Source organism: Passer montanus, unplaced genomic scaffold (assembly GCF_014805655.1).
Source record: "Passer montanus isolate IOZ18808 unplaced genomic scaffold, ASM1480565v1 scaffold4, whole genome shotgun sequence".
Taxonomy (NCBI): Eukaryota; Metazoa; Chordata; class Aves; order Passeriformes; family Passeridae; genus Passer; species Passer montanus.
Genome location: NW_024368818.1, coordinates 11,983,343 through 12,005,418, shown reverse-complemented (window position 1 = coordinate 12,005,418; position 22,076 = coordinate 11,983,343). Strand labels below are relative to the sequence as shown.

Here is a 22,076-nt window from a genome sequence, read left to right as displayed (position 1 = left end):
TTGTGGTGTTTTTCATCATAATTTTTATTGCTTTACAGCTGAGATGGAGTTCTCTTCCATCTCTCCAAGTTAATTTGAAGAGTGTGTGTGTTTGTACACGTATTATTACAACATAGTAAACTTTGTTTTACAGAACAATCTGAGAAAGTTCTCTGTAGAGAGCAGAAATGGAGATCTTCCAAACCACCAGTGACAAAAGTCAAGTTAGGCCTTGGTTTGGAGCAACATGAACTTAGTGTTATACCAGAGGTAGACACACCGAAGAGTTGCAGCCTCTCGTTGGCAGGTAATATATAAAATATAAGTGCTGTTATGAGTAATAGATTGGAGGAATATAATATTTTCTGAAGAATCTTTGAGATTTTTAGGAAATTATAGCTGATACTGTTGCCTTTCTTAAAGTATAACTTAAACTGGCAAAGTTGTAGTTCAGAAAAGTTTTCTTCTGTGAGTGTCTGTCTAGAAAAACATAATTTAAACAAAATTTAAACACCAGCAAAAGAAAATTGAATTATTCCATGACCTGAGCTCCCTGTTGATATTTCTTTTGGGCAGGATCTGTGTTAATAAGTAGTTGTACAGTAACTCCAAAGAGAAGTTGGTAGATTTTGTTTAAAGGTTTACTTTTTGATTATACCAAGAAAGTGACTGTGAAATCTTTCAAGTAAGATGTCAGTATCAAGCTTCTGCAGAAACTTTTAGACCATCTTTTTAAGTTGTTTTTTCTAGTTAAAAAACACTAATTGCAAAAATTTGGAGAGCAATAAAAAATTTATAAATATATTTGTTACAGTCTGCTAGCAATGCTTTGCAGTTCTCTGTAAGGAACATTATTTAACAGGTACAACAAATTCATGTTTTCTAAAGGTAAACATTTAATTTTTTTCAGTGTCTCTTTACATCTCAAATGTAATGCATGTTTTACAAAGCTTTTTATGTTGTGTTCTTAAAAAGGCTCAGCAGAACAATGTGAGTAATTATAGGCCTGTCAGGATGGCATCCCTTGCAAAATAATGAAACAGCTGATACAGGGCATCCTTCAATTAAAGAAAAATATTAATGCTTAGTCAGCGTCAGTTTATGCAGAGGAATTCTTGTTGGACTGATTTGATATCTTGATTAGATAGCAAGTTCTGTTGGGGAAGGTTTTGATGGAAGAATATATTTATGTTCTCAAAAGCACTTTGCTTAGTAACTTAACACTTAGCTGTATAATACTGTTATGATCCATAGGTGATTAATTCTTATAGTAGCAGTAGGCAGTAAAAACTTGAGATTTTATTGGATTGGGTGGCCAGAAAGGGCTGTTTTGTGGGCTGCATTTTAGAGAAAGAAATCTTTAAACCAGAGTAGAGAAGTTGTATTGCCTCTGGATCTGGAGAAGTTACTGCAAGTTTTCTTGGATTTGCTCAAAAAAAAATTGTTTGAGATTTTTTTTGAGAAATACTTTGATGGAGTTAGGAATTAGTTTTTGAGAAGTCTATGACCTGTCTAATCTTTCAGCCTGTATAATGTATAGACTGGTGTGATATGGCTAAATTCATTAAAATGGAGACCATACAAATTCATCAGTTTATTTCTGTAGAATAGAATGTGCATCACAATGTTCCTCATGAAGTGCAAAACACTTCCTTTTTATACCTAAACTTCCTACATCTGTTTTCAATTCAGGTAAAACAGATGGTGGTACTGGAGAAACTTCTCAGGTTTCAACCTCTGGGGAGTTTGCATGTGTGAAACATCACAGTCATGCTCTTCGTGAAGATGCCTTTCCTTTGGGCATAACACATTATGAAGGAAAAGCCTCCAATGGAAGTCCAAGGCAAAGTAGTCCATCAGGAAGATTATTACAAGAGTTGCTGATGATGGCTGCTGAAACTTCATGTGATTCAGGTGAGGAAATCCTCTCCCTTCAAGAACGCCATTCAGCATTGCTGATTTTGCTGCTCTTTATTTGTAGAATATGATCTGTTAAAGAACATGCAGGGTTATTTAATGCTGTTGGGTTTTGAGTGTAAAAAAGGATGTTTCAAGAAGCACTTGTTTCAGAATGAATGAGTTTTTATCTATTGGGTTTTTGTGATCCTTTACCATTCTGGTAACCTGTCCGCATTGCAGGACACTTCGTTGCTGGTCAGCAGTTTCTTGTCCAGGGCATGTGCTTTTGACCTGTAACCTTTAGAATTGTAAAGGTTTGTAGGTATTCCAGGTGGGAACCTATTTTGGGCAGACCCCGTTGTTCCGGATTCAGTACCCAGTGATTCTTGCATTGATACAAAGGAAATCAGTGCTTAAAAAGACCTCTGGAGTGTTAATGTGTTGATGTAGACATCCACTGAAAGATCAGTGTGTATAAGAAATTACTTAAAAATATGGTTGAGATGAAAAATAGAAGGCTGAAGTCATCGTCAGCTCAAAAACACTTTGAAAGAATCACGTCTTAGGTGTGACAGACACAGAAATTGAGAATTGTAGAATATTTCAAATTTAAAGACCTATAAGGTTCATTGAGTCTGACTCCCTGCTTCTCCCAGGATTACCTAAAACTAAACCCCTGCCCAGTTGCTCCTTGAGCTCTGATGGCCTTAGTGCTATGATCACTTCCCTGGGAGTGTGTCCCAATGACCAACCACCCTCTCAGTGAAAAACCTTTTCCTAATGTCCAATCTGAGCTTGCGCTTATGCAGCTTCATTCAATTTCCTTGTGTCCTATTGCCTTGTTTAGTGTCAGGTAATTACTTTGTATCTGCCATTTCTATTTAATTAGGAAGTTGTAAGCTCACAGTGCATTAGCCTTGACTCTCAGCTTGTGAGACTAACACAATGCTAGAGCTGAGCCAGACACCTGGCATTCTCAAGTAGCTGTGACAGCTCTCCTGTCCAGGAAAAGTCTGTGCATAGCCAGTATTCAAGAGGGGTCCATTCTGCTTTGACCTTTTCTAGTAGCCATCATAGGCTTTTCACATGCTCCACTGAATATGTCAAAAAGAGCAGCAATGTAGTACTGTAAGGACTGCTTTAGCTCTATGCATGTCTGTCTGTGAAGAGCTTTTATTGAACAAGAACACCTTTCAGGATAGGCCATGTTCATAGGTGGCAGAGTTATTCTGATTCCATGAAATAAAACAAGTTGTTTTGGTTATCACGAGAAAAGTTTTTGTTAGAAAGTTTTGTGAATGTTCAAAATAATTGTTTTGCAGGGTCATTGAAACCTACTAGGCATATTATGGGTAGCTTGACTGGCATTATAAAATAAAAAAGATAACTAGTTTGTAAAACATTCACTAACGCAATTTGAAGCTTATTACAGTACAGTTTTCAGTATCCATCTAAAATATTATTGGAGCTGCAGAGGAGTTCTCAAACTTGGCAGCTTTCATATGCCTGTTGTTACAAGCAATACAGCTATGTAGTATGCATGTCCTGGTTTTGCTAGAAATTTCATCACTGGCCCTAAGCTTTAATTTTTCATTTCATTTGCATTGAGACATCATTTCCAATTCAATTGAATTTCCTTGAAATTTGTTTAGAATAAGTACATATAAGCTCATTTTCCTTCAGCTGTTTCTTTATTTCTCAGAATGACCCTTTTGAAGTATATCTATCTTTGAACTTCAATTATCATGAAAGCATTTTGTCTTTTAACAATATTTGGAGAAAAGACTTGTATTTTTCTGAGTAAGTTGTAGAACTGTTGCTAGAGCAGCTGTTACTAAATTAATATATCTTGGTGTAGTGCTTTTTTACATTATAGACTATTGTATATGAACAATGCAATAGTTTATGTAAGAGGATTAGGAAACTTTATGTGAACATCTATATTAAAAGAAAAAAACCCAAAGCTTTCTGTCATTATGTGTTTAAGAGGATTGCCCTCTTGAGCAGCTCAGCAACCAAAAGTGCCAGCAATAATCTTGAAAACATGTAGGCTGTGAGGCTCTCTGGTACTTTCAGTAACTAGGTGTGGTATTTCAGCAAGAAAATCTACAGTCCCTTGCACTTGAAATACAGAGTTAAGGTTCATTTGAGGTTGTTGCTTATGGTTTTTTTTATTCAATTTGGTTTTTAAATATTTTTTGCTACTTGATTCTTACCAGAACATGTTTGCATTTTTTTCATGTTTTCAAGATGTAATTGTATCTCTACAGGTAAGAGCAATTGAGTGCTTTGTGTGCTCCTTGACCTTGTTCTTTGAAGTTATGTTCTTGCTGGTTTGAACCTTTGACCAAATAATGTCTTTACAACTTAGGAGTTTGCTGGTTTGAACCTTTGACCAAATAATGTAAGTCTTTACAACTTAGGAGCTGTACTGCTTTCATGATTACAGAATTACTAGATGTGTACAAATCCTTAGTCACTGCTTACATGCTTTTTCAAATCAGAAATAAAAAATGAAAAGAGAAAGTTGGTAAGTCTGCTTTCTGCAGATGCATTATCAACAGAGGTGAGTTTCCTTTGATAGGAGAGTTGCCTTGGGTAACAGGCAGTTTTTTTTGAAAAGTCTGTAATTAGCTGCCTATGTAATTTGCCTCTCAAATTTACTAGATGTGTACAAATCCTTAGTCACTGCTTACATGCTTTTTCAAATCAGAAATAAAAGATAAAAAGAGAAAGTTGGTAAGTCTGCTTTTTGCAGATGCATTATCAAAAGAGGTGAGTTTCCTTTGATAGGAGAGTTGCCTTGGGTAACAGGCAGTTTTTTTTTTAAAAGTCTGTAATTAGCTGCCTATATAATTTGCCTCTCAAATGTAAAGGCAGCCATGTCTGTAAAATGGGTCTTAAGGACTGCTTGTGGTTAGGGGGCATGGATTCCTGTGCTCAGTACTGAGTGGCTGCAAGTGCTACACAAACTGATCAGCTGGTTGCAGCCAGAGGACAGGTAACTGCTGAAGTGATGCTGCATTGAGTACCACCAGACAGTCTGAAATCTGAGTTGCTCTTTTACACCTCACTGATGCATTGATAGGATGAGTTGGGAACTTTGCACACTTGATGTTCTTTCCAATCCTATTTGGTTAGAATGGGCCGATAGAATTCAAACTGTTAATAGGGAATTACAGAGTAACCCTGCAGATGAGACAGGCAGTTTGATAGGATAAACCTGATTTCCTTAGGAAGTCAGCCTGCAAGCAGTGACTAGGTTTGATACCTACACCTCTTCCACAGTGTTCCTTGAGGATACATCATCAGGCTTGTCTCTCTGTATATCCAGTGGTTCCCTTGAGCAGTGTTCCACATGGGATTACCTTCATGTGTTGCTACTCTGTACAGGGAAGTTATTCCAAGATTTATTTTGTGATCCAGGCTGACCTAAGATTTCAGTTTATCTTTAGAAATCACAGATAGTTGTCTATAATTTGGCATTTCAACAGACTGTCTTTTCCATTACCAGTTTAGCCTTTGTTTGTTTCTTTGTTAGTCTACATGGCTGGATTTGGACTAATCCCTGTTTTTATATTGTCTTAACAGAGTGGTTTCATTTTCTGTCATTTGTCTTTCAAATTGCACCCTAAAATAATTGTTGCTGTTTTACTGCCATTTCTCCTGGGGAAAAAAAAGAAGCATTTGGGATATTACAGATTCAGCTTTTAAATACAAATTCTTCGTGACATTGTGATGGCCAGAGAGTTAAAACATTAAAGTCCCATGTCAATGTCAGGATGCTGTAAGGAACAAGAACCTTGCACTATTATTTTAGAGGAGGGAGAGAAGCCTGAAAAACCTTCCTTTATGAATCACCAAATACAGGATTTTTACAGATATTAATATAATAAAGTCATGAGATATGAGCATGGAGTTTTAATTAAATAATTTGGTTTATAGCATGAAATTGGTACTGTTCATCCCTGGTATTAATATCACAAGAACAGTGCAGGTTATTACAGTTCAGTAATAAAATATTTGTAACATAGCTGTCCACAGAATTTATATACAAGAGATTATTAAATGCTTGAATCTCATCTCTAGTGTATCCTGAATTACTGCCTGTCATGGTGGTATTCTAGAGAAAATAAAATAACTTCTTTTAGAAAAGTATCTCTAATGTTGATGGAAAGGTATCAAGAAATGGAGAATTATGTGGTAGCTTGTTCCAGCATTTACTTTTTTATTACATTTTAAAATAAACTATTTCTTGTTGCTGAACGTCTGACAGCCATTTCTAGACAGTGCTTCTTGTTATTACTTTAAGTTTAGTAATCTTTTGTGCTGTGCATTTTTTCTCCTATGGAGATATTTAAATAGCAATTGATTAGATGATTGCAGTTTTCATGCTTCTTCAAGGAATTTTCTTGAAGGCCTAGCTCATTTCCAGGACTCTCTGTCTCCTGTATCTTGCTCCAAGGAAGAGGAGGAGACTTGAGCTGAGTACCTGATCTCTAAATAAACATGTTTTGGATGTATTTCATTTATGTTTTGTACTTTCTCCTTGATGTCTGCTGGGTAATAGTGGCTGTAAGAAATCTTGGATTTTTTTTTCCTCTCCTTGAAATGAGTTTCACAATGTTTCATATTTATTGAGAACACAATCTTATTATTGTCATATCACATCAATCCATCACTGCTGTTGCTTTACAGAGGAAACATCTCCCTTTTTTGATAGTATGAATTAGAACAACCAGAGTTTGCCATCTGGTAAGAAGCTGAGCTTCAGCATATACAAAGTACAAACTAGTGTTAGCATTCAGAAAAGTTAGATCTGCCTAAGTAGAGAGTCTTATAAAAGCTGGGCATTTGAAATGTCTGTCATTAGCAGCCTTTTTAGAATTGGGAGAAAACATGCCTACTTCACCTGTGTTTAATTTCAGTTTCATACTTAGTACTTCTTTCTTGAAAACTATACTGGAAATAAGAATATATATTTGTTTGTGACAATTAATTTATAATCATAGAATTATTAAACTTTGAAGGTGTTTATCAGTACTGAATGCAGAAATTGCATTTTTTGGGTGCTTCCGTGGTGATTTTTTTTTGCACAGATACTGATCTTACTTACTTTATGTGTAAGAGCATTATGGCAAAAGTGATTCAGTTCTGTGGTATTAGTCATGCTTTAGTTAAGCAATTCAGTTCTTCTGGTTTCTCTGATTCACTTAGAATGTCTGCTTTTCTTTGTAATCACTGTAATGGTAGATTGTGAAGGATTCCCCCACTCCAGTGAAATTATTGTGATAACACAAAGCCACATTTCATTCTGCTAAGCCAAAACATGAATTTTGAGCTCTTCCTGCCTGCTCTGTGGTAATTAGAAATTATAGGAAGGCGTGTCAAGGACCACAGGTCACTGTTGAAATTGGTGGTATGGTGCAGCAAAAACTGTTGTGTAGGTGAAAGTGGTTAAGGACAGGCAGAATCAGTGCCCGAAGAGTGAGGCCAGCAGCAGTGGAGTGTTACTGCCCTCTGCTGTGCATTGCTCACTAGGAACTCAAAAATGGCTTTTTGTTCCTTATTGCTTCTGTTACTTTTGTGTTCAGCCCAGTCCCAGGATTCTCAAGTGTCTCAAGATTCACCAGCTGTTGCTGCTGAAGGTGGAGAGAGACTTAGAACAAGTTCCAGACCATCATTCAGGCTTGATAATACGGTTGGTCATAACAAAATAATCATATAACTCACTCTTTTTTTGTGATGTAATGTGTCTTTCTCATTGGGTGACTGAGAGTGGGTGCACTATTCTAGATGCAGCAGTAAAACAAGCACCAAGTAAAGAGAGAACCACTGTGATGCATCTTCTGGCTCTGTTCCTGTTCATACAGCATGGGATGCTGTTGCTCCTCAGGCAGGGCACACCATGGGCTTACACTCAGCTTGCTGAGACTCCTTTTCTATGGTGCTGCTCCCCAGACAGGCCCAGCTGGGACTGGTGCTCTGCCTTCATCCTTCCCAGGTGCTGGACTTTGCCCTTGCTGAGCTTCATACCATTCCTGTAGAGGCAGCCTCAGAGGTCCTTCTGGATACCAGCACTGCTGTTCAGTGCATGGGATGCTCTTCCTGCCTTAATGTATCTGCAAATTTGATAAAAGTGTGGTGTCACCTCCTCTGGGTCATTGCCAAAGACAGAGCCCTGTGTACTTTTTCCCCACCTCCACAGTGTATAACCCTTCAGTCACTGACTTCTGAGCCTGATTATCCAGCCAGGTTTTTACCCTTCTTACTGTCCATCCATCCAAATTGCAACATCCAAACTGGGATCATAGAATGATCCCAGTTTGGATGTTAAAAGCCTTGCCAAAACTAGCACCAGTCCCTCCTTTCGCTCCCTCAAACAGTGTATAACCCTTCAGTCACTGACTTCTGAGCCTGATTATCCAGCCAGGTTTTTACCCTTCTTACTGTCCATCCATCCAAATTGCAACATCCAAACTGGGATCATAGAATATTATGGGAGTGTTAAAAGCCTTGCCAGAACTAGCACCAGTCCCTCCTTTTGCTCCCTCAAGGATTCCATCATTTTGGTAGCAGATTAAAACAGTATTTAAAACATTCTGCATGTGACATGGATATATGAATGTACCTTGGGATGTAAATGTTCTGCATGTGTATATTAAATACACACATATACATATATATATTAGTACGTAATCTATATTAGAAATGTAGCAGAAGAGTTTCCTAGATTTTTTATTTTCTTAGGGCACATTTTAAGTCAGAGTTTGAGAAGAACTGTTCACATCTAATTCTTCAAAATTCTGAAGTACAAAAAAGCTCATTATCTGCTTCATGACTTTGTAGAGCTTACCTTAAAATTAAAGAAAATAATGCTTTAGAAGGTTTTGTATATTTTAGTTTAATTTAATTAGAATTAGATTTTAAGTCTCCTGTATGCAAAAAGCTCAATATTGGAAATACTTGTAAGTTCTTGAGTTTTCAGTGTTTGCATGTATGTCCCTCTGAGATCCACAATTCAACTGAAGTGGGTCTGTGATGAGAAATAGCCAAATCTGACCACCAGAAGATTGTTTTATCTTCCAGTGTCATGATTTGTATGCAGTTCTGAGAGGCTTTATATAAGAGTGAGTGTGTGTATGTGTGTGTGTACATGAGAGAGACAGAGGTGGGGAGGGGGCTGTTGGGGGGTGATGTGCCTGGGACATGGGGTGTGAATGTGTTGTACTGAGCAAGGATGAATCTATATTTGCCTGACTGTGCAAAACATGAAGGCTCCTACACTTGAACTGAGCTCAGGATCAAATGTGTGGGTTTAAAGCTTTACTTCTGAACATGTGAACATGGTCATAGGTGTGTTGCTTTATCCTAGGAAGTGCCAGGTTCAGAGGCTTCCATGCAACGAATACCCTGTGATGGAACTTCAACAGTTTCCACTGGCACCTTTTCAACCAGTGAAAGGTTGAATGCAAGCCCCCTTGACACCGGTGAGTGTTCAGGTTTTGTTGTTCTTGTAAAAGGAAAATTGTGGTTTAATTTTATGGCAGAATGGGTCTAACTCACCAAACATAAGTTCTTCTGAAATAAGCTTATGTCAAACTTCACCGAAGGTTGATTAATGCATCTTACAAAGTTGAGTATAACCAGTCTGTTTTCTTAGGTGCTCATGATTTCTTACTTTTATGATAATTTAATATTATTATGCATCTGCTTTGGCAAAGGATATGTTGAGTTTTATTACGCAACTGTAATGCTAGCAGCTTTCAAGTGGCAATTTTTGTTTTAAAAATTATCTTCAAAATGATACACTGATAAAAGTTTCCTAATCAATATATATCATGGGTTATTGCAGAGCTATGATTGTCTTGCTGTTAAGAGACTTGTTCCAGTATCTGCTTGTCACCACAGTAATTCTTAATGACTTATTTGTGAAAATATAATTTGAATGCCATATTGACTTCTAATAATTTTCTGGGAAGTATGTGTTCTTACTAGTTTTTTGTCTGTAGTCTGTCTCTTGTTGTTGTTAGTTTTTCATAAAATCAAAACCAATTCCTTTATAATATATACATAAGTGCTCTTGACATTTTTATTCGTGAACATGGAAGTGAGTTTGAAATTGATTAGTGGCCCTTGGATTTACTTACTTCGAGGCTTAATATTGAGTTATTCTGACATGTGTGTGATTTCTTAAGAAACATATGTATATGTGTTATTCCATGTTTGTAAATCAATTTTTGAAGATTACAGTTTTTACAGCCTGAGATTTCAATGGGCAAAATTTCATTAGAGTTTAATAACATAGGGTTAAATTTTATTTTAACCCTAATGTTTCAAACAGATGTTATTTTGAGTAGTAAACCTTATAACTCAAGTGACACATCTGTGTTTTATTGATGTAAGAAAGCTCAAGCTTTCATTTCTAAGAAAAGTTTATTGTAATTTTTCTTCTCTATTCTTTTTTTAGTTGTGAAAGAAAAATACCAGAAGTTTTCATGAAGAAAAACACCAGAAGTTATTTGACTAAATAAATTTTTCAAGTGTAGCTGTGTCTTCACCATACACTCAGTGCTTAGTAATGACCTTTTCTGGTAGCTTTGTGCAGTTCTTCTGTAAGCTTGTGGATAAATAAGGGTTAGTGTACTGTTTAGGAGTAGATTTTGGTTGTCTTGATCCCTTGGATTTCTAGTGTTGGTATAAAGCAATTTCTGTTCGATCACGAATAAAACTACTGTGGGGTGTCATGAAGATATTCAAAATCACATGAAAGGATTGACACATTTATATGCAGTAGGTGGTAAAGATGTGCTAGGTAGCATAAAATAGCAGTATGGATTATTTTCTGATTTTATTTCAGTATTTCCTAAGTCTACATTCTGTACAAGTGCTGAGCTGTAAAAGTGCTGTGTACTGACTGTTCCCTAATTGGATATTAGCAACTTGCATTTGTGAAAATGTCTGGTGAGGTTTGTAGGAGCGTTGACAGAAGACAGTTAAAGAAACAAAACCCCAGAACTCTTTATGAATATTTCAGGATACCAAGCACTGTCTTTTCGAATTATAATGTCAGTGATTTGTATGCAAAACTGTGAACATCTAACTTACTATTTCAGGATTGTCTTCTGATGGTAGAGAAGATGGAATTTTGAGAGAAACAGGAAGCCACCCTCGGAACTCCTCGCTTCCTTTTACCTTGCAGCGGAGGCAGGAGCATTCGTCTGGAGCATCTGAAAGTCAGTTGTCTGAAGGAGAAATGTGCTTTTATAAAGAAAACCAGATACAGCAGATCTTGGGGAGATCTACTGGGAACTTGAGCTCTTGCTCAGAGGACAGTGCACGTTTCCAAGGTGTTCATTATTTTATAGCATTTTTGTGCTGCTCTCTGATCATACAGAATGAGGAGCTTGCTCCATGTTAGGCGTTGGTCTGTATTATTTACATTCCATTGACATTTTAAAGTCCGTAAGGATTCTGCGTGCAAGGATTCAATACTTTGTTGTTCTTGGAGCTTGGTGTTGAATATATGTTCTCAAAGATTATCTAGTGCAGGAAAAAAAGGACTGACAAGGTCTCTGTCAGTTCCATGCAGCTTCCTGCCACTGTGGCTGGGGTGCTGGCTACTTGTGCCATTTTTGTCACTTGTTTATGCACAGCTTTCACTTCAGGAGGGTATAGAAATACTGTATAATACTTCATTGTTCACAGGGGTCATCACATAGTTGGTGAAACTGATTGACTGGCTGGTGGGAGTTTTATGCTCTCTAGAAAAATGTAGCAATTCAAAATATAGAAAATTAAGTACATCATTATTAGCTATCATGAACATTTAATTCAAACAATTTCTTCCTGGAATGTTTGAAAACCTCAAATCCTATAATTATAGATTAATCTAGACCGGGAAGAACCTTCTAGTTATGTGACCCAAATTCTCCTTCTTGCTCACAGCAGAGCCAACTTAGACCAGATTGCTAAAGGGCTCGTCCACGCAAGTTCTGAGTATCTCCAAGGACAAAGATTCTATACCATCAAGCAACATTTTACTAACTTTCTTCTTTCCTTGTTTTTGTTTTTTTCTTCTTTTCTTGTGTGTTCAAGGAGACTGCATTTTCTGTAAACTGACAGAGAACAGATTCAGATTAAATACTAGGACAAAATCAATCATAGTGAGGGTGTTGAGGCACTGGTACAGGTTGCCCAGAAAAGTTGTGGATGCGCCATTTCTGCAAGTGTTCAAGGCCAGGTTGGATGGGGCTTGGAGTAACTGGTCAAGTGGAAGGTGTCCCATAGCAAGGGGTTTGGAACTAGATGATGTTTAAGGTCCCTTCCAACCCAGACCATTCTAGGATTCTCTGTACTGTACCTCTTCAAAGTTAGTAGACAGCAGACATTTTTTGTACCACTTCCCTCACACCCCCAGTTCTTCTTTTAAGATTGAACAAACTAGTTACTTAGCTGCTCTTTGAACATCATGTGCTACATCCATCCTCTAATCATCCTTGTAGCTCTTCATTGGTCTTCTGTTGTGAGTTTTGTACTGAGAAACCCTCGCTACTTCTGAGGCAGTCTCACAAGAGCTGAACAGAAAGCTTACAGACTTCACCTTTTCATTTAAAGAATAATAAAATTGAATCAGGTAGCATTTTCTTATTGCTTTTTATAGCTGCATTGTGTCAAAGAATTGGATGCTGTAAGGATTTTGTTTTTCAGCTGGTATTTGTATACCTGCAGAATTCTGTAGGCTTTATTTATTGTATATAGAAACAACTCGTGGTATGTCCATTGTTTGGGGTGGATTTTTTTGTTTGTTTTTATTTTGGTTTTGGGGGTGTGGGTGGTGTTTGTTTATTTTTAAAATAACCTTTTCTCTTATAGCTCTAGCAACTGAACTCTGTTTTCCTGAAATGGAGGGACCTTTTCCAAATTTCCATCACCAGATCTTTCAGCCTTTGGAACCAACTGTTGACTTTGATACATCATCATCCTCATCCTGTTCTCAATACAGAATTTCCCAACACAGTAAAGATTTTATCAAGGTACTGCAGAAAAAAAACTATGGTGGAGGAAATGCTTTGGCTGAAGATTTTTGTAAGATTTAAATGTTTGGCCCCTATACTATTTAGAAAAAAACACAGTTATTTCTTATATATGTAGATTGCTAGTTGTAGCAGAAACATGACCCAAAAATCAAAAACTACCTTTTTCTTTTTATCCTTCGTATTTCTGAGAAAATGAATCTTAAATTAAATTTTTTTTTATGCCACTAGACTTCGGAACTTTTAACAGGAAGTCCAGATGTGTCTACATTTCTAGATGAGGAAAACGCTGGTCTAAATGGACAAAGAAGCAGTCTTCCTTCTAGTCTTGAAAAAAGTGGGCAAAACATCTCATCAGAAGAAGGATTGGTTAGAGAAAATGTTACTCCAGGTATGTTCAGTGTTGTTTTCAAAATCAGCTTTGTGCCAGTGTATAAATAGCAGCCCTTAGTGTGGATTTGAAATGGGGACAGATCTCGCTTCTCTGAGCCCTGCTTTGAAATGTCTTAACTCCACTGCACTCTCTCACACAGTCTCCTCCACCACCTTTAATGGTAGAATTCCTAAAATTTTTAAAGTTCATTTCTTAAGCAGTTATGACTGTCATACAAAAGCAGATCAAGTATTCAAGTCACTGTAATGGATATTATGTTACTTATTCCTTCTGTGGTGATTTGGATAGCAAAGAAATATCAACTCTGGCTGAAACTGTCCTTTTTCAAGTATTTGTTAATGTACATCCATTACTTTGTAAGTTTGAGTAAGGTAAGGAGGTTCCAAAAATTGATTAAAATTTTGTTCATGTGTTAGCGTCTCTCTGAACTGAGTCATTTGTCTTTTATATACACTGTGTTCTTCAAGAAACAATTCCATTTCCCTTTCCCACTGTTAAGTCACAGCAGAATTCTGTACACTGTGATACTTGGTTTGATTACAGAACTGCCTTGTCTCTCTTCACAATAAAGTGGAGGATACCACAGCAACTTTTGAGCTACAGTGTTATAATTAATTTAGTGGATTGGAAGTCTGTGATTTAGTTAACTGCACCTTTATAGCAGGTAGCAGGAAAACTATTTTGTGATATTTTGAAGTTTAAATTAAATTAACTTGATATTTCATGTTATTCTAAATTCTAAAAATTCCAAATGCAGTTAGTAGTAATCTAAATATTTCTGGAGCAAGAATCAGGTGTTCCAGTGTTTCCAGATGCTCCAGCAAACAGCTGAACAGTAACAAGAAGTGTATATAATTACACAAAAATCAAGTAATAGATGTAGTTACAGTGTAAATGTTATTGGTCAGTTATATTTGTGACTTGCAAAGTAATAAAAAATGCTAGAAGAGGTTGACATTTCAAGATGTTGTGATTGATCACAGCAAATAGGATTTAGGAAGCTCCATTCTAACTTCAAACCATTCTGTTTCTAAATTGCTTTAGACAGAATCTTTGTGGTTTAACTGCAAAATCTTCCCATCTCTTAAGTGGTTTTATAATCCCAAACCAATTATTGTTGTGCTTTAAAAAGAGGGGGAAAATAACAAAAGGAACAGGCTAAGCAAGTAAAAACTGTTTGGGATTGATTGTTCAATGAAGGCTGATATGCAAGTGCATCATCCAGAGAATTTTCTGTTGATGGCTGATGTTGGAGTGTAATTCTCCCCTCCCCATTATTGTCAGCTGTTTATCAGCAGCAATATTCTTTATACATGTAAAACTAGATATTCTCTGTGTATCAAAGAATGCAAAAAAATGTCTAAAGGAATCCATTAAAGGTTTCTGTGGCACTTTCCATGTGTAAAAAAAGCCTAGTGATAGCACAATGCTGGAGTCTGTTTAAGCGATTTTAGCAAACTTAGGACAAAAAAAAGTGATTTAAACAACACTGTTGTCTGTTTGGCTCATGCTGGTCTGCTGAAATGCCTCCACAGTAATTAATGTTGATACCCAGTCTTTCTCTTCCCCAGCCCATCCTCTTCTGGGGAAAAAGGTTGTCTTGACTTCTATGCTCTGATAAAGAAAGATAATTCAGGGTGCAGTAGTGTACCTTGTAGGAGCAGTAGTCTCTGTTCCAGTTTGAATGTTGCTTTCTACTTTGAAGATTTTCTATGCAAGCAGTGGTGTTTTGGATCGTTTTCTTTCTGGTTTAGAGACTTTGTTGCAGGCCCAAAAGAGACTCAGAGGACTTCCATTTACAGAGTATAAGCTGTAAAATGTTCTGGCTTCCAATGTAGTTATGTCAGCACCATCACAAAGTCCATCCCTGAACATATTCTAAAAACAGCAAGAAGTGTTGTTTCTTGAAGTTTTGTGTACAGTGATGGAATAATTTTCTGTAACGTTAATGGCATTATGTTTGAGGAAACTTCAGCAGTCTTTTAAACAAAATGTTCCCTTTTTACTAGACTTCTTGGTATACATTACTGAAAAGTCTTCTTATAGAGAGTTGTGTACAGTGATGGAATAATTTTCTGTAACGTTAATGGCATTATGTTTGAGGAAACTTCAGCAGTCTTTTAAGTTCCCTTTTTACTAGACTTCTTGGTGTACATTACTGAAAAGTCTTCTTATAGAGATACTTAAAGTGGAAATTCTGTTTTGCTAGCAAGAAGTTTGACTTCTGACAATTTTTGAAACAGGATCTGAAGAATCTTTTCACCCACTGCAATTAGAATCTACTCTGAGTGATGACTGTCAGAATGCTGATCAGCCAGGGGATATGAACATTGTGTCACAGAGACCTTTTGAACAACCCCCTGGAATGAAAAACAGAGGCAATGAGAGCTGTATTACACCTGCAAGTGGATATGAAGAGCTGTCAAGAAGTATGGGATGTATTAATCTCCAGGGTTCAGTGGAAGATCTGCAGAATGAAAGTCTGATTCACCTGGAAGAGCCAAAATCATTTTATCAACTAGATCCTGTACCAGTTACAATGGATGAATCTTTCCCTCAGCAGTCAGTAAAAGAGACTGTGTCTTCTGAAAAATTACCTTTGGAGGCATTTGATAAGAAGTATGTGAAGCTTCCTGAAAAATCAGTTCCTGTAGATGAAGTAAATAAAGCTGTGGAGCTGCATTCTCAGTGCAATATGGATATAAAGGAGCCAGATCAAAGCTTTCCAGAAGGACAAGAATCTCTGAGGGTTCTCAGAGAAACCAACTTGGAAGACTCAGACATGGATTTGCACACTGTTGGGCAGAACAGTTCTTTATTCCAAGGACATGAAAATCCTTTGCCCAGAAGCTCATGTCATGTTCCAGTCTGGGTGAGTTGAACAGATTTCCCCAAAAGCAAAAAACAACTTTGTTGTTGCATAAAGTTGTGTTAGACCTTTAATATCTGAAAGCTTGGCAGATGTTGATTTTACAGTTCTAGTTCCTGTTTCCTGGAGTTTTGCCCTACTTCTTCTTCTAGACAAGATAATTAGCAGTAGTTTAAATGAGCTGGGTTCCCACGATGGTTGGAGGAGCTGTAGCATCCCTACTGCATCTCCTTCTCTTAGCACCAAGTGATAGAGCTCATGCAGCTGGGTTAACTGGCATGGGGGCCTCACTGAACAGCCCCTGGCTCCATTTGGAAGCCTGAAGGAGGTAAATAAATTAGCCAAAGCATAAGCAAACTTAAAGAAATAGCATTGATGTAGCTTTAAAAAAAAGTTATCCTTAGAGTTAAGTAATTTAAACTTGTGGAGAGGGGGAGTTTTTGTAGTTATTTGGTTGCTTTGGGTTATTTGTTTCAGTTTTTCAAATTCTGATATACAAATGTTCTTTCTGTATTTCATTTACTGCCTAGGGCAGGTTTTCTTTTTTCTGTATGTTAAATGAGCTTCCTTTTTCTGACAACAGTTGTTGCTATTGCTGAAAATACTGGGTTTTTACTTTTTTTCCTTACTGATATCTTGATTAATTTATTTTCTAGGAGACTGAGTCAGGGCATGGTATTATGGAAGAACCTGAGCTCACTCTGATAAGCTCCAATGACATCAGTATTGTAGAATCAGACACTGAACATCCTCACCAAGAGAAAATTAAGCAGGATGCAATGCATAACTCAGCATGTGTGGATCAGCCTGAATGTAATGTTTATCCTGAGGTGAGCATTATCTAATGTGATTCTGGTTTGAACTCAGTATTAATCACAATAAGGAGAGGCCCCATTGTAGCAGCTAATCCACTCTTGAAAAACAAGAGGTTGTTGGGTTCTCCAAGTTTTGTAATTGCTTTGGATCATCTTGGTTTGATGTTGTGTTTTCCAGACAGATCAAATAGGTCCTAAATTTGGGATATTCCTTAGAGTCACTCCCTTGTCACATTGATCTAGATAGTTTGGGAAGACTTGCTGCAATAAACAAAACCATCTTGCTGGTGTTAGCAAGATTGAATTGTATCTTACTAATTGAAAACTGGATGAAAGGAGAGTGTGGGATAAAATTAAAACTACAAACTAGACAGGAAAAAGAAGGAGAAACCCCCAGCTTGTGAGGATGGAGCCATACCAGACTGCAGCAGCAGTTAGAGGGAAAATGAATCGGCTCTTTGTAACTGCCACACTTAATTAACCTCTGGTGTTCATTTGCTGCTTGCTTATATAAAGCAAAGGCTTTGTAAACTGCAGAGGGGTGGGCTGTAATGAGACCAGAGTTTGGTGCTGAAGCACTGATGTAGAACTGTGTCTGTTAGATGAACAGATTAGATCATGCTCTAATTGCAAGAGCCATCTAGAGAATTCCTGAAAGTGTCTAAGATGGGTTTTTAGCAAGTAGCTGATACATGGGTGAGGTGGAGGTTGGCAGCAGGAGGCTGTACTGCTGCAGTGGGTGTCATCTGCCTCTGGGAAAGGGGGGAAAGGACCCAGAAGGAAGAGAGTGATGGGGAGAACTGGAGAGAGCAGGAGGAAATGAAAATAAATTGGATTTGCAGACCTGTATTAAGAACACACAATTGAAATCTGGTAGGCAAAAGTCTTTAATGGATGTTTTTGGGGTTTTTGAGGTTTTGGGTTTTTTGGGGTTTTTTTGGGTGTGGGTTTTTTTGTTGCTTTTTTTTTTTGGGGGGGGAGTGTTTGTTTTGGGTTTTTTTGGTAGGTGGTGGGGTGTGCGTTTTTTTGTTGCCTTTTTTGGGGGGGGGGGTTTGTTTGTTTGTTTTGGGTTTTTTGGTAGGTGGTGTTGTTCTTTGTTTTTTCAAGTTTTAAAATGTATTTAGAAAACAGCTTTTTCCTGCCTATTACCAAAATCTGTTTCTGATTTTTCTTTGCATCAGGCATAAAGGCAAAAACAAATCTTTTATTTGTATTTGGGTCTGTGCTAGTGGTACAGTAGTACTGCTTCACTCAAATTTGTCGTACATGTTAAGCATTTCCAATCCAATCACTGATCCTTTTGAAACAGGAGAGAGAATTTCTACCACTAACTCCAGATGCAGATTATTCAGCTTTCATAAGGCCTGACAGTTCTCCCAAAGCCCAGAGTCCCAACAAGAGTCACTGTCCATCTCAACAGACTGCAGGTAATTATGTGGTGCTTCAATACACTGAAGTAGAAAGTATTTTTTTAGTATTAAAATCATCAACAAAATACACCTCTCATTTGGAAAACTTAGAGCTGATTTTACTTAGGCAAGTGCATCCTGCTGTTCAGGCTTGGTCTGTAGTATCTTTGAGTGAGGTTTAGTGTGTGTCACATTGACTTGTCTCTTCTTGGGCCAGGTTCTCTCTCATGAAACTTCAGAGTCTCTACCACTATACTTGTTTGGTTTTGTAATGACTTCCTTTTGGAAAAAATATGTGCCATTTTCTGACTTGGTGTCATAATGAATGTACCTTTGTTTATTTGTAATTTTCTGTTAGTCCCCCATGTCCTGTAGCCAAAAAATTGTCTTTTTTCCTATTCTGATGGAACAGTAGTAAAATACAGACTTTCTTTGTCCAAGATGAGCTGCAGTAATGTGAAGATCAGGAATTCACAGAACTTAATTGTGTTCATGACTTGTCAAGTCTTCCTTATGTTCTGATGCATCCAGATGCTTTTGATGCAGTATTTCTCACAGCATTAGTCTGGGCAGACCTGCTGACCATTACTGGATTCCATAGGTCTGAGCTGCTGCTGGTTCTGCAAGGTGCCTCATCATTCAATGCCATTCTCCTCGTGCCATTTACAAAAGTGCTCAAGCTCAGCATTTTAGAAAAACCTTGAAATGCTTGACTTACTGCTCATTATTAAAAGTGAAAGATGTGGAGACTTTTCCTTTTCTTTCACAGTGATGCTGCTGGAGTTTGCAGCTACACCTGGACATTTACAAAAATCTTTTTTAAAAAGAAAGCAGAATTTCATCCAGGAATCTCTGAAAAGAGTAGAAGCAATAAAAAATAAGGAAAGAGAACATGAAAAGCTGGAAGCAAGAAAGCTTCTAGGAGGAAAGTCTGAGAATTTAAGAAGCAGACAGAAATCTGGTCTTCTCTCTGGTAGGTTTATGTGGAGGGCAAGACGCAGCATTAGGTATCCCTTCAATTGATGTTTCATATCAAAGAATAGATTTTATATTTGCTACATGTTTGCTATTGCAAACTGGGATATTCTTTAATTTGTTTTCTCAGGGAATCAGGGAGCTTTGTTTTCCCTCACTGTCTGGCTGCCTGTGTTGTAAAGCCCCTTATGGGGGCTCTTCATCTTTCTTCATATTTCACAGTCAGCCCACCATGGTCATCATAAGGTGCCTCTGCAAACCATAGCTGCTTATCAGCAAAGAGCCGTGTTTGGCAAACTGGTGCATCTCTAGTGCCTGGTCCTGGGGACTTGGAGGTCAGCTGTGGAGAGCCATGGATGGCCTAAAGCACAGGCAGCAGCCTCAGGAGTGAGACTGGGGGATTTATTTCAACTCAGGATGTAATCTCTACTGCTCCATTCTGCTAGCTTGTCATGACATTTAAAAATCTTTGGAAAGTTCTCATGCTTTTGAGTTAGCTGAACTAGAGATTTAAATTTAGGATATGTTTGGCTTCTTTTTTTCCCCTAGGAAAAAACGGTGCACTTGCCAATCAGTTGAAAAAAGTAGGAGAAGTGAAAGTATCTTCTCCAGAGGACAGGAAGTCTGGAGAAATTGAAATGCACCAGCGTACATCCAGGTATTGCATGAAACGAGTGGGAGAAGTTTAATTAAAAAAAAAAAAAAAAAACAGAAAAAAAGTAGTTAATCTGTGCTTGTGAAAGCTGCTGCTCAGTCTGTGCCTTCCAGCTGGATCCAGAGCTGCTTTACACTGACGAGGTGGGAGAGGAGCCAGGTGTGTTTCATGCAGGTACCTGCTGGAAAACGCCCTTGCAGAGCTGGCACTGAGGAAGGTCACTCTGCTGCTGTCACCCTGCTGAGGCAGCTGTGCCACTTAATGCCTGACATGGGATGAAATTTGATGCCAAGTTCACAGTTGCACTTGGGCACGTGGGAGCAGTTAAAGGCAACAAGTGCAGCTCCAAGCAGGGAGGGTTTGTTTGATGCAGCTGAAAAAGAATTTGAAGTGGTTCTGGATTACTGGAGAGTGCAGTCAAATTGTTCCAGTTGCTAGCAACTGAGCCAGGGCAAAACCTTAAGCTTGTTACCCTGCTTCATCTTTGCCACTTCCTTCCTGCCCAGACATTGATATATTTTTTTTCCTGTTTTTACAGACTTTATAATCAGCTTTCAGAAGTAAAAATCAGAAATGAAGAAAAAAGAAGGCAAGAAACTTATGCTAAAAACAGAGAAAAGGCTAAAGAGTTTCAAAAGGTGATGACAGTTTGCTAGTGTCCTCTTGCCCTTTGGTGTCTTGATTTCACTGAACTTCCAGTCAAAGTAATTGAGATGTGGAAATGGGGCTGAAATGGAGACCCTCAAACCAGTCTGGATGTTGAGTGATGCCATTGGTACAGCTCATGTAGGAATTTTCTTGTCAACAGCTGAGCTCAAGTTTTCTCTAAAAAGTGTGTCTGCCTCAGGCTGAATTTTTTTATGACTGGAGTTTGAGCAAAAAGGCTCCAGCTGCTGGAAACTTAGTAGCAAGAGAAAGAATTGCAGCCTTTTTCCTTAGTCCAGACTTGACTAAATTTCCATTTTAAGGCAGCATTCTGGGTTTGGTGTTTTTTGGGCTGCTTTGGCTACTCTAGGTAGGGCAAGAGTCTGGGCATACCCAAACTTGAAAGGTGCAAGAATCTTGTCAGGTTTTTGATGGCCGTAGTTGTGGAACAGGGTTGAGCAATAGGCCTTAGGCTTGTCCATACCCCCTTTCCTGTGCTGTGCCTCAGCCAGCTGAAGGGAAGAAAATGCTGGATAATCCTAACAGGCTGTAGGGAATCCAGGTCCAATTCTTGCATATAGCCATGATCAGCTCTCCTGCTCTGTGGTGGAAGGAGTGCCTCTTTGTTACATTGCTTTCCCATAATGAACAGAAAAGAGAAATAAGCACACCTTGCCCATGCCCTTTGGCCCATATGGCATTTTTGGAACAGAGGTACTGCTGTCCAGAGCAGCACTGCCCACTGCTGCTGTTCATTTACAGTACCCAGCCATGCTGGCTTTAGGGCAGTCACTTCAGTACCGTGGTCTCATGGTTTGCTCTATTTGCAGAAAATGCTGGAGAAGCTGCGAGCCAAGAAGACTTGGAAAGCACCATGACAGGGAAAGACTTTGAGCAACAAGGACATGCGGTGGTGTTGGTACAACCCAGGCCAGTGAGGGGTGCAGCCTCAATGGTGAATTGCAAAGCCATTTAGGAATCCTCAGCTTTAAGCTGCAGGAAAACTGAGTACCCCAAACCCCTGTGGTTCCCTGTTCAGAGCTCACCACAACAGATGGACTGTGTTGCTTTCTTCATTGTCTCAGATTGAGTTACTAGCCTGAAAGGCTTTTCTTATGTGTTAATATTTTAAAGAGATACTAAGTTTTGTAATATACATGTATAAAATGTTTTCAAATAAAGTTTTAAAGTTATTTGAATCTCTGGGTAACAGGACATTAGTCCTGTAAAGCTGGAGTTTTTAATCTGTTCTTTGCACTGTGTGATTTAAGATTGAGAATTAAAAATCTTACACTGTTACTTCTTCCAAAGAGAGGTTTTCTATCCCTGTTTTCTGAGCCAAGCAGATCAGGTCAAATTCAAAGCTCAACTTTTGCTGTAAACTTCAGTTATTAACAGGT

The 22,076-nt window shown here is 38.1% G+C and overlaps 1 protein-coding gene and 1 non-coding gene across 5 annotated transcripts in view; both read left to right on the top strand.

Moving 5' to 3' along the window:
* Nucleotides 1–21,953, top strand: part of CEP295 (centrosomal protein 295) — a 44,099-nt gene extending 22,146 nt beyond the window's left edge. For 3 of the 4 annotated variants that reach the window (XM_039718573.1, XM_039718572.1, XM_039718574.1), the window contains exons 16-29: nucleotides 134–286; nucleotides 1,672–1,893; nucleotides 7,473–7,579; nucleotides 9,254–9,368; nucleotides 10,995–11,228; nucleotides 12,754–12,914; nucleotides 13,146–13,305; nucleotides 15,552–16,180; nucleotides 16,834–17,007; nucleotides 18,302–18,419; nucleotides 19,171–19,374; nucleotides 19,926–20,034; nucleotides 20,570–20,669; nucleotides 21,507–21,953. In XM_039718573.1, coding sequence (XP_039574507.1) covers nucleotides 134–286; nucleotides 1,672–1,893; nucleotides 7,473–7,579; nucleotides 9,254–9,368; nucleotides 10,995–11,228; nucleotides 12,754–12,914; nucleotides 13,146–13,305; nucleotides 15,552–16,180; nucleotides 16,834–17,007; nucleotides 18,302–18,419; nucleotides 19,171–19,374; nucleotides 19,926–20,034; nucleotides 20,570–20,669; nucleotides 21,507–21,554 — 2,534 coding nt within the window. In that variant the 3' untranslated portion in view covers nucleotides 21,555–21,953. The remainder of the gene's footprint in view (nucleotides 1–133; nucleotides 287–1,671; nucleotides 1,894–7,472; nucleotides 7,580–9,253; nucleotides 9,369–10,994; nucleotides 11,229–12,753; nucleotides 12,915–13,145; nucleotides 13,306–15,551; nucleotides 16,181–16,833; nucleotides 17,008–18,301; nucleotides 18,420–19,170; nucleotides 19,375–19,925; nucleotides 20,035–20,569; nucleotides 20,670–21,506) is intronic. The other variant, XM_039718575.1, reaches the window with a different exon arrangement.
* LOC120506794 lies at nucleotides 8,912–8,994 on the top strand. The gene has a single exon (XR_005628597.1). It is a non-coding gene; the product is annotated as a small nucleolar RNA U2-19 (small nucleolar RNA).
* Nucleotides 21,954–22,076: the final 123 nt, after the last annotated feature.